The sequence below is a fragment of the Garra rufa genome, chromosome 20 (assembly GCF_049309525.1).
Source record: "Garra rufa chromosome 20, GarRuf1.0, whole genome shotgun sequence".
NCBI lineage: Eukaryota > Metazoa > Chordata > Actinopteri > Cypriniformes > Cyprinidae > Garra > Garra rufa.
In genome coordinates this window covers 32,687,075-32,698,937 of record NC_133380.1, presented here as the reverse complement: position 1 = coordinate 32,698,937, position 11,863 = coordinate 32,687,075, and the positions used below count along the sequence as shown (strand labels likewise).

The 11,863-nt window shown below is 36.0% G+C and overlaps 1 protein-coding gene across 1 annotated transcript; it reads right to left on the bottom strand.

Annotated features, from left to right (window-relative positions):
• Positions 1–809: 809 nt before the first annotated feature.
• tax1bp3 (Tax1 (human T-cell leukemia virus type I) binding protein 3) lies at positions 810–11,193 on the bottom strand. The gene is made up of 4 exons (XM_073825979.1): positions 11,053–11,193; positions 10,127–10,246; positions 9,949–10,026; positions 810–1,724 (listed from the first exon to the last, which is right to left on the bottom strand). Exons 1-4 carry the CDS (start codon positions 11,089–11,091, stop codon positions 1,587–1,589), a joined length of 375 nt encoding a protein of 124 aa, XP_073682080.1. The 5' UTR covers positions 11,092–11,193; the 3' UTR covers positions 810–1,586.
• Between the last annotated feature and the right edge of the window lie 670 nt (positions 11,194–11,863).

Genomic DNA, 11,863 nt, shown 5'->3' with positions numbered 1-11,863 from the left:
TTAACATAAAAGAGCGCATTTCGCATTTCTGAAAGGTGACAACAGCAGATTGCATCGCTATGGTAACACAATGGGCCTGCCAGAGAGTGGGTGGTATGTTGCATGCATGTTCTCCATTTAGCTACAGTAATTACACATTCAGCTGCTTAGAAACAGGCATGAAACACATTAGACACAGTTTGGGTTTACTATTGTAAAGTGTTCTTATTACAAATTAGCTAAGCAGTGACAAATCATTATGTCATTACAGAGAGTAGGCCATATAGTGCTAAAATCATAAATTGGTATGTGACACTGAAGACTGGAGTAATGATGCTTAAAAAAAATCAGCTTTGCATCACAGGAATAAATTATATTTTAAAATATATTAAGAAACAGAAAATAGTTTCAAATTGTAATAATATTACACAATATTTCTGTTTTTACTGTGTTTTTTTTATTAAATAAATGCAGCCTTGAATGAAGCACGTATCACATTTTCTTCATGGAGGAGTTTGTGAAGAGGCATTGCCCTATAATTACCAGCAGCCTCACTTCTACAGCACTTTCTGAGTTGCATTATGAGCTACCTGGTTGTATGCTCACCTTTGCCTGCTAACATTAAAGAGATGAAAGTAGCCTGAAGTACAAAACTGCCTGGACAAACAAAAGGTCAGGAAATAGATTTGTTGCTCTGAAATGTCACCATCTTCAAGCTTAATGTGAAGACACACATATACAGCCTGACAGAAGAGCCAATCAGAGTCTCATTAGACATCAGAGCTGAGACAGCAAACACTCCATTCAGGTCATTAAAACACCAAAGCACGTGCTAGAAGATTCCTTTATTCGCTTACGTGAAAATATATCTTCATACAATCAAACGCCACAAAATCTGTATCAAAAACATTTCCAAAACAGGAAAATGTGAACAAAAAAGATTAGCTAAATACAAAATTGCAGTGTTCTCAATTGTGCCAAATCCAGATGAAGCCGTTTATCTGGTCAGTGGATGATATTTCGATAGCATCATTAGGCTAATATTGTGTTAATTAAATACAAAAACCAAGATATAAGATGAAGAGTACCAAAAATTAAAAAAAACTAGCAAAATTAGTGGTCATTGTAGTACAACTGTTTGCTGGCTGTTTCCCATATTACTTGATTCATTAATTAACAGGTGAATATGTAGGTGGAAGTGTTAATGAGGAATGAGGTGAACATAATTCACTGTAGCCCTTGAGATCAATAAAAGAAATGATATGGAGTTTACAGACCCCAAGACACATTCAGGAGTATATGTGGTAAAGTATTTGGCATTAAGTGTAGCTAAATGGAAAATATTGTGTAGCAAATTATGGAATGCAAACCACAATCTTTAGATTGTACTCTGACAGCGATTATTCACACATACACTGGTTCAGTTAAAATTCAATACGTCAATTATCTTTAACACAAGTCCTTGTTAGTCCATATTGAGTGTTTCTTGGCATCACTCTTTGGCTGAGGGAGGCTGTTTGTTTTTTATTAGTTAAAACATGCTCTGAACATGTGATGAACTAATAAGGACATTCAATTAGCTCAAATGAGCACGTTTCAGATCTGCATTAGTGTTGCATTGAGTGTCTGACTGCCTCCTCCAGGGATTTTCTAGTGACGAGAAGCCTGACCACATCTTCGCCCTTCTTGGTGAGCTTTTTTCGTGCCTGATCATGTGTCACCATGGTCATGTCCCAGCCGTTCACCTGAAATTGAAATTGAGTGCACAAAAAATACATTTTATTTTTAATATATTATGCCAGATACATATCTTGTTCAGTCACAAAACTCTACAGTGCTTAGCAGAAGTATTCATACCCCTTCATTTCCCCCCCCACATTTTAATGTTGCTGCCTTATGTTAAACTGATTTAAATTACTTTTTTCCCTACATCACCATATTGACAAAGCAACAACAGCATTGTTACAACTTCATACATTTACTAAAAATAAAAAAGCTGAAATAAGTACATTGCATAAGCATTGCATTCATACCCCATATTTAGCTGAAGAACATTTACAGCCTGAAGTCTTTTTGGGTATGATGCAAGAAGATTTGCACATCAACATTTGGCATTTATCTGCCATTCTTCTTCTCACCTCTTCATCTTTCAAACTCTTTCAGCTTGGATGGGGGCTGGCAGACATTATCAGCTTTCTACAGAAATGTGTGATTGGGTTCAAGCCCAGGCTCTGGCTGAACCACTCAAGGACATTCACAGAGTTGTCTATAAGCCACTCTTGCTGTGTGCTTAGGGTCATTGTCCTGTTAGAAGGTGAACCTTCTGCCCAGTCAGATTCTGAGCAACTAAAGTGACCATCAACTTCTTGGTCACCACACTAACCAAAGCCCTTTTTCATTAATTGCTCTATGAAGAGTTGTGGTTATTTCAAACTTCTTCCATTAAGGGTAACAGAGACTACATGCTTCTGTGAACCTTCAATGCAGCAGAATATTTTCTGAACTCTTCCCCAAATGTGTGGCTTGATGCAGTCTCAGGGCTTGGTTTTTGCTCTGATATGCATTTTCAGCTGTTAAACCTTTTATTAGAACGTGTGTCTCTTTCCAAATCATACCCATTAAATTGAATTTGCTACAGGTTAACTTTATACTTTATTTGAAGTGTAGTAACATCTACAAGCAATATGAATGTTCCTGAGCTAAATTTAAACTGTCCCAGATAAGGGTATGAATACTTATGCAATGGAATCATTTAAGTTTTTTATTTTTAATAAATTTGCAAAGATGTTAAAAACCTGTTGTTTGCTTTGCCATTATTGTGGAGGGTAGATTGATGTGAAAACAAAAGGAAATTTAAAGCAGTATAACATAAGGCAGTAACAACAAAATATGAAAAGATAAAGGGGTATATACTTTTGCAAGGCACTATATATTTATATATTTATATACATATATATTAAATTAGCTTCTTTCTAGTGTTTTTATTTAACTAACTGTAAACACTTGGTTCACGAGTTCGCCTGCCCATCCAACCCTGATGGATAATGAATTCTGTGATAAAATGGCTAGAATTTGAGAACTGAGAATTTGTTTCTAATCAGCAGTAAGAAAGCCCAAAGCTCTTTGCAATTATTGAATGGGAGGCATGCTACAAATAATGTTTGTTGAAAGGGAAAAACAGACTTGGCAACCTTGACTTGAACTATGTGCCATATTTTAATTCATTCACTCAATAGTTAGTAGTACTAAGGGCATATGAAAAAGTAAAAAATAAAAAAGGATATATTACAGGATGCTTTTATGATGCTTTTTCTTTCATTTTAAATGCTTGAAAACCTCAATCCTTATTCACGTTCAAAAAACAAAGCAGACGGCATATGATTTAAAGGGGACCTATTATGCAAAAATCCCTTTTATAAAGGTGTTTGAACAGTTCTGTGGCCACAGTGTGTGAAAACAACCAGCCTGTAATAGTAAAAATCCACTCACTCATTTTTTAAATAATCTCAATAAGTCATAAACTCTCTCTGAACACGTGATTCCAGATTTCTCCCTACATACAGGTCACCATAACACCAGACTGCCTCACAAACAAGAGTCAGTTCAACGCTGGATTTTCGCAAAGGTTGATTGCGAAAGAGGGATCAATACCAACGCTTTGTGCGCAAACATTCGCTCTAGACAAAGTATCAAGCCTTTGTTTTCCAAATTGCCTCTCTGAAAGAGCTTCTTGGCACTCTGTAAAGCTAATGTTGCTAAAGCTACCATTGTCTTTGCCGGTTTTCACTGATGCTGCCTTCATGTGCTACCAGATTGATTGTAAATAGGAATGTGATAAAAATTGCATATGAAAGCAATGTGAAGTCAACTTGAACACAATCACAAGTGGGTCGTTATTTTTATCGTGTCATGCTCCCCATCTGTGTACAGTCGTAGCCAAAAGTTGAGAGAATTAAATAAATATTGGAAATTGGAAAAGTTGCTGCTTAAGTGTTTATAATAGCAATTTGCATATCCTCCAGAATGTTACGAAGAGTGATCAGATGAATTGCATAGTCCTTCTTTGCCATGAAAATTAACTTAATCCTGAAAAATACTTTCCACTGCATTTCACTGCTGCCATTAAAGGACCTGCTGAGATCATTTCAGTAATCGTCTTGTTAACTCAGGTGAGAATGTTGACGAGCACAAGGCTGGAGGTCATTATGTCAGGCTGACTGGGTTAGAATGGCAGACTTGACATGTTAAAAGGAGGGTGATGCTTGAAATCATTGTTCTTCCATTGTTAACCATGGTGACCTGCAAAGAAATGCGTGCAGCCATCATTGTGTTGCATAAAATGGCTTCACAGGCAAGGATATTGTGGCTACTATGACTGCACCTAAATCAACAATTTATAAGATAGGATCATCAAGAACTTCAAGGAAAGAGGTTCAATTCTTGTTAAGAAGGCTTCAGGGCGTCCAAGAAAGTCCAGCAAGCGTCAGGATCGTCTCCTAAAGAGGATTCAGCTGCGGGATCGGAGTGCCACCAGTGCAGAGCTTGCTCAGGAATGGCAGCAGGCAGGTGTGAGCGCATCTGCACGCACAGTGAGGCCAAGACTTTTGGAAGATGGCCTGGTGTGAATAAGGGCAGCAAAGAAGCCACTTCTCTCCAAAAAAAAACATCAGGGACAGATTGATCTTCTGCAAAAAGTATGGCGAATGGACTGCTGAGGACTGGGGCAAAGTCATATTCTCCGATGAAGCCTCTTTCTGATTGTTTGCGGCATCTGGAAAAAGGCTTGTCCGGAGAAGAAAAGGTGAGCGTAGTGTTGCTTTCGTCAACGAAAATTATGACTAAATATCGTCGTCAACGAACCTTTATCACGTGACGAAAACGAGACGAAACGAAAATGCTGGTCATGTGACGATGACTATATAAAATGTATTATGAAATATCGTTGACGATTAAAAACGAGACTAAATGTTGTTTACAAAATAAAAACTATGCTAAAATGTCTCTTTATTTTCGTTGACGAAAACGAGACGAAACGAAATGTTAGAAGAAAAAGAAGGAAGAACACATACATTTTTTTTCTACTAAAAAAAAAAAAAGCTTTTCGAAGCACCAACGGGATCAACTGTATCTAAAAGGGTTCATTACTCGAAGCTTTTCAACACGTTGTACACTAATGACATCTTGTGGTCAAAGGTGGAAAACGTTTCTTTTGCATTCCAGTTGTCCAAGCAATTTTTGGACAATTTCATAAAATAAATAAATTTGTGCTAAGAAAACCATAAGAAATATTTTACTTACAGAAGGTATAAATGAATTAATCTGTAAATAAACTTAAAAAAAATAAAAGTACAAAAGATTCTTGTATGCATAGATGATCAAGTAAATTAAGAATATTGTTAAGTTGATTAATTTTATTATTCGAAGCTTCTGTGTCGAACATCACATCATTAATTTTTAGTAAATTGTAGCTTGACCATTCAAACCTTGTTTCTCTGTTTGTTTATTTTTCCTGGCATTGTCATGCTATTTTATTTATTGTTTTTATTAAATTTTTATTTATGTGTGTGTACTTCTAACATGTTTGGTAGGTAAAATAAATGTTGTAAATTCAAATTAGAGCATCTTCTGCAATGGATGCATTTTTCAGCCTATAAGGTAACAAAAAAAATAATAATATAACCTTGTTTGAAATGGGTTTAGCTAAAAGAAAACTTTAGTTTTGTCTATACTAGGTACTTATACTATATTGACTGGGTTAAATAAAATTGCATTACTAAAAATAGACTAAATGTAATCAGTTTTCGTCGACTAAAACTAGACTAAAATAGTCATGGGTAATTCTGACTAAAATAAGACTAAAATGCTCAGACTTTTAGTCGACTAAAACTTGACTAGACTAAAAGGTGTATGAACTTGACTAAAACTAATAAAAACTAAAATGTCAGGTTCACACAAAGACTAGACTAAAACTAAAATCGGCCGCCAAAAACAACACTAGGTGAGCGCTACCATCAGTCCTGTGTCATGCCAACAGTAAAGCATCCTGAGACCATTCATGTGTGGGGTTGCTTCTCATCCAAGGGAGTGGGCTCACTCACAATTTTGCCCAAAAACACAGCCATGAATAAAGAATGGTACCAAAACACCCTCCAACAGCAACTTCTTCCAACAATCCAACAACAGTTTGGTGAAGAACAATGCATTTTCCAGCACGATGGAGCACCGTGCCATAAGGCAAAAGTGATAACTAAGTGGCTCGGGACCAAAACGTTGAAATTTTGGGTCCATGGCCTGGAAACTCCCCAGATCTTAATCCCATTGAGAACTTGTTGTCAATCCTCAAGAGGCAGGTGGACAAACAAAAACCCACTAATTCTGACAAACTCCAAGGAGTGATTATGAAAGAATGGGTTGCTGTCAGTCAGGATTTGGCCAAGAAGTTGATTGAGAGCATGCCCAGTCGAATTGCAGAGGCCCTGAAAAAGAAGGGCCAACACAGCAAATACTGACTCTTTGCATAAATGTCATGTAATTGTCGATAAAAGACTTTAAAACGTATGAAGTGCTTGTAATTATTTTTCAGTACATCACAGAAACAACTGAAACAAAGATCTAAAAGCAGTTTAGCAGCAACTTTGTGAAAACTAATATTTGTGTCATTCTCAAAACTTTTGGCCACGACTGTAATTCATAAACACGCATTTATTATGCACAGTACAATCAGATGACTGGCTTTTAAACCGATTTCTGTTTCTAGGGCTGAACACTGCTATTGAGAGTTTCTGAGATTTTCAGTATGTGAGACTGTCCTGTTTGCTTTTTGCTGGCTCTTGAAGCTCCGCCCTCTTCTGAAAAGGGGGCCGGGAGCACCAGCTTACATTTAACCCTTAAATGCATACCTCAGGTCTTTAGCAACCCAGGACGTCATTCACTAACCTCACCCTCCTTGATTTTTTCAAGTTTAACATCAACTTTCTTAGTATTCCTCAATATATTTAGTATAAGCAATATAACAAGAAAAAAACAGTAACAAAATATACAAGAATATCTGTTTTCTGATTATTTTTTTGTACAAAGTGTATAGGGTCGCTAGAGACCCAAGATGTGTAACAGTGCAAGTATTTTTTTTCGTGCGCAAAAATATGTAAATATCTGACTCAATATGTGCAAAATCACCTTTATTCCTCGAGATGGCACTGTTTAATAGACAATAATGACGTGATGTTTCACTCATAACTATGGCAGACATAAATCAACAGAATCTCATCAGCAAAAATTTAACTGGTTTGAATTGCAAAGCAATTACTGTACACAACAAAATATAAATGTCACTGTTATTAGATGGTGGATGTGGTATATAAGCTGTGAATAGTGTTGGGGAAAGTTACTTTTAAAAGTAATGCATTACAATATTGAGTTACTCCCTAAAAAAGTAACTAATTACATTAGTTACTTTTTATGGAAAGTAATGCTTTGTTGTTTTTGCATTACTTTTTAAATCTGGGCAGGGCTTGCTTGTTTGTTTTTAATATAAAAAGTTATATTTTCGGCAAATGTAAAAGCCTTTTCACACCAAAAGCCTCAGGCTTAGAGAAAAGTAAATTCATGTCTGTACAGTAGACCTCAGAAGAAAAAATGTCAACTCTTTAGCAATATTGAAGGTTGGTAGCAAAGACATTGGTTAATAAAAACAGATTAAATACATAAAGGATATTTGTATTTAACATATTTAATTATTGCAGGTGAATCTGACTGTTTTTATTCATTTTGAGGAATACTGTATCTGTTTTATTTAGTAAGTGAGATAAATGAATGCATGTTCACATTTATTCTAGAACTAAAGTAACATCTTACTCACAAATTTTCTCAACATGGGAACAGGAAAGCTTTTAATCAATAAATGGGGGGGGAAAGTAACTGGTGTTACTTATTTGAAAAAGTAACTCAGATATTTTCTTGTCAATTAAAAAGTGATTTGCTACTTTACTAGTTACTTGGAAAAAGTAATATTATTACATAACTTGCGTTACTTGTAATGCATTACCCCCAACACTGGCAGCGAATGTCAGCCAGATGCTGAATGTACTGTGGAAATGCGCTTTGAGGATGACGGCGATCCTAAAATCATCTGCTCAAATTGAACTCTTGTAAGTTTTAAAAGGTAACAAAATATGTTTGATTTAAAAAAAAAAAAAAAAAAAACGTTCTTAAAATATCAAGAGAATTTCTTGCTATTGTAGAAGTTAGAGATCCATCCGTGCTGGATATATAGGTCGGGGTCGCTAAAGACCCTAACATGTAATAATGATTGGCGAAACAGTCATGCATTTAAGGGTTAAAGGCACAAACACAAAAATGGCACGTTTTAGCTCAAACCCTAAAAGTGTTAATTTACAATAAGCTATAAAAATGATCTGTCAGGTATTTTGAGCTAAAACTTCACCTACAAACTCTGGAGACATCAGAGACTTTACTACAAAAAGAGGCATAATGGGTCACCCTTAAAACAACATGTAAAATTCAAATAGTGAGTAAATAATGACAATTTTCTATTTTGGGTTTAGTCACTGCTTTAAGTGTCACAATATGTAAAAAAAATAATGGTGATCCCAGCTGAAAGCCTAGGCCTGGTTTAAGTTGGAAGTAGCTGGTTTTAGCTGGTGGTCTCCCAGCTAAGACCAGTCTGGCAAGGCTGGGAAAGTGGCCAAAACCCCTCTAAACCAGCCTGGTTGACCGGCTAAAACCAGCCAACCAGCCTAGGCTGGTTTTAGCTGTTTTTTCAGCAGGGATACAGCACCCTCTAGAGGAGATTAATTTAGTAAAATAAGGAATCGTTTTGTTTAGGGTGTACTCACACTAGGCACGGTTGCCATGAACCAAGCCCGAGCATGATTAGTCAAACGAAGCGCGCTTTGGTGGTCAAATGCACTCGGGCACGGTTCAAACTGCCTAGTGTGAGTACACCCTTAGAGACCTGGGCCCGTATTCTTAAAGATTCTAAGAAACCTCTCAGAAAGCTTTTAATTTATCTTAAAAAAAGGAGTCTTAGCTTAAGAGTGATTCAGGATCAATCTAAGAGCAACTCTGAGTAAAGAAAAGACAAAAACTTTTATCTTAGTGTGGAGGCGGGGTTGACCCCGTTGCTAGCTATGACACAGCCTTTTGAAGACTGTGATTGGTTGGTTGTCCAAGAAGGAAATAAAAGAGCACTTTTAAGTGTAGGGTCTAGTTCAAGCCTTCACTTTGCAATTATAGGCATATTTTTTTATGTTTTACCGCATTACCACACACACATATAAGTTTATATATTTTATGTTTATATATTTTTTTATTTACCACACTGTTAATGTTGTATTTAATGTATTTGATAGGTAATGAACAGCAGCACATTAAGGTTTGTGTGATCTCTTTGCTTATAGAAGGTTGTGAACATACCCAAATTATTACTGCTGCATAGTTGCATTGTTTCCAGTTGCCAAATAAGTTCATGTAATAAATCTAGTGATTTCTTCCATTTCCGCACAATGTCAGAGATGTTAGCATGTCTCTAATAAAATCAGTCACAAACGTTATATCAGCAGAACCTCATGTGTAGCATCTTATGAAATCACTGTCATGCATTGTGTGCAAAATATTGCATTGCCCTCCTCATGTTTTGTCAGTGTTCTCCACTGCTAAAGAAACTCTTAAGCCTCTTAAAAGTCCTCGTCCCTACTCCTAACAATTTGGATCTTAAGACCTCTTTTAAGGGTTAAGATTCTTTCTGAATTACTTTTTTCTTTACTAGGATTTTTTCTTTAATTTTAAAGAGGAAACACCCACATTTCTAAGAATTTTCTTAGAATTTTGTCACTAGTTTGCACTAAGATTTTTTTTATGAATACGGGCCCTGGACAAGACTTTCTATCACTGTGAGAAATCACAGCTGATAATTTCTTATATTATAGCTGACAGGTTTGTATGTCTCACCTGCATGATTTTGTCTCCCATCCTGAGACCAGCCACCTCTGCAGGTCCCCCTTTAGACACACGTGTGACATAGATTCCCTGTGACATTAATAAAATTAGAAGAGTCACTTCTGAATGACACAGGCAGAAAACTGCCTCAGTCTGAATATAGGTCCATTTTTTAAACATGATTTTTCACCTTGTCTGTTTTGTCTTCGGAAAAAGGATTCTGGCTAGAATCTTGGTCGATTCCCCCACCAATGCTGAATCCTAATATTAAATTATCACCATCCCGTAGTTTGTGAATCTCAATTCGTTGCTGAAATAGAGAGGAAAGCAAAAGACTGAGTTGAGCTGAGTTATAAGTCAGGCACATTATGTCTCAAAATGTAGTTTCCTATATACATAGGCAGTATTTTTAAGAAAAACGCCCAAAATTGCTGTCTAGGTAGGAGGCCAACTAGTGTATCAGACATATCCTATGGCGCAACTGTTTATGACCATATATGGCAGCACTACCTGAACGAAAACATGAACCACACCTACTTACTTCACACCTGAGTGACATCACATCAGACTGAATAAAATACAAAAGAACAATTAACCCCAATTAAATTAGTATTTTAATATTAAGTGGATACCAAAAATGATCGGCAAGCTTTGTATAAAGTGCATTCCATTTCAATGAAGCCACATGAACACTTTGATTTTGCTCTAATTTACAAGTAAAACGTTGGATTCCGTTATATTTTGAACTATAATACTTTTATATAATCTTAATAATAATAATAATAATAACTAAAAAACAAAAACAAAAAAAAAAACTGAATAATAAATAAATAACTATTGTTCGCCCCGGGCTAACGTTAGCCTAGCGCGCTAACCCTTTCCATAATGTCAACTGTTAGCTTAAACTCAAATAAACTTATCCAAACTGTCCTGTCAAGCCATAGATTAGTATCCGGAACCCTAACCATGTTTACATTAATCGCTTCCCCAGTCAAACGACATAAAATGAATCACTGTCATGGTTTAAAACACTAAAGCACCGCACACAAAGCTGAAGGCACTGATGCTAGTGAAGCTTCACATGCTAAAACTTTCTCATACTGAATGCAAACTCACCACAACAGCTGTGACAGGCTGACCGGGAATGAACGACATTTTCTGCTTGATATGAAACTTTTATTCCCTGTTGGGTCTCGTGGGTGTTTAATTCAGTGATTTTCACTGATAATAATGCGAGTAAGGGTGATCGGTTCCTCCCCTTTGGCTGTGTGTCATGTTGGGGCTGGGCTGCGCTACACACACCCTGCCCTCAAGTCTGCATTACACTTCTCTTGAATTATTCGTCATATTCATTTATTTACTTTATTAATTTATCAACTGACTATGTGTAAATGTTGATGCGACTTATTTTTAGGTGTATTTACGAGTAAAACAGTGATTTCACTGTCATTCACACAAGCACCAGCACTGATTCACCAGCAGATGGCGGATGTAGATCGTTATTCATATGTGACAGATTTCAAGGTGGTGTAACCATCCTATGGTCACAATGAAGAAAATATTTATTATAATGTTTAGCTGCATATTTTATTATTATTAAATTAAAAGCAGATTTATTTGTAATGATTGATGTTTAAAAAATATTTGAATGCCAAATCAGTGCAGTATGACATTTTCCTAATTCCTTATTTCCTCAAAAAATTAATTCAGCCTAGTTTTATATTATAAATGTAGGAATTAATACTAATATAAAGAAATTAAAGATTAAAAAGGCAACGTACGTGTACTTAATAATCACTTTTATTACTTTTTTTTAACAACATTTTTAAAATGTGCACTAGGCTATGTACATTTCCGCTAGTCCTCAAATCTGATTGGCTGAGAGGAGTGTGATATTCTAGTGATATCGGAACGCCACCCTTTTCAG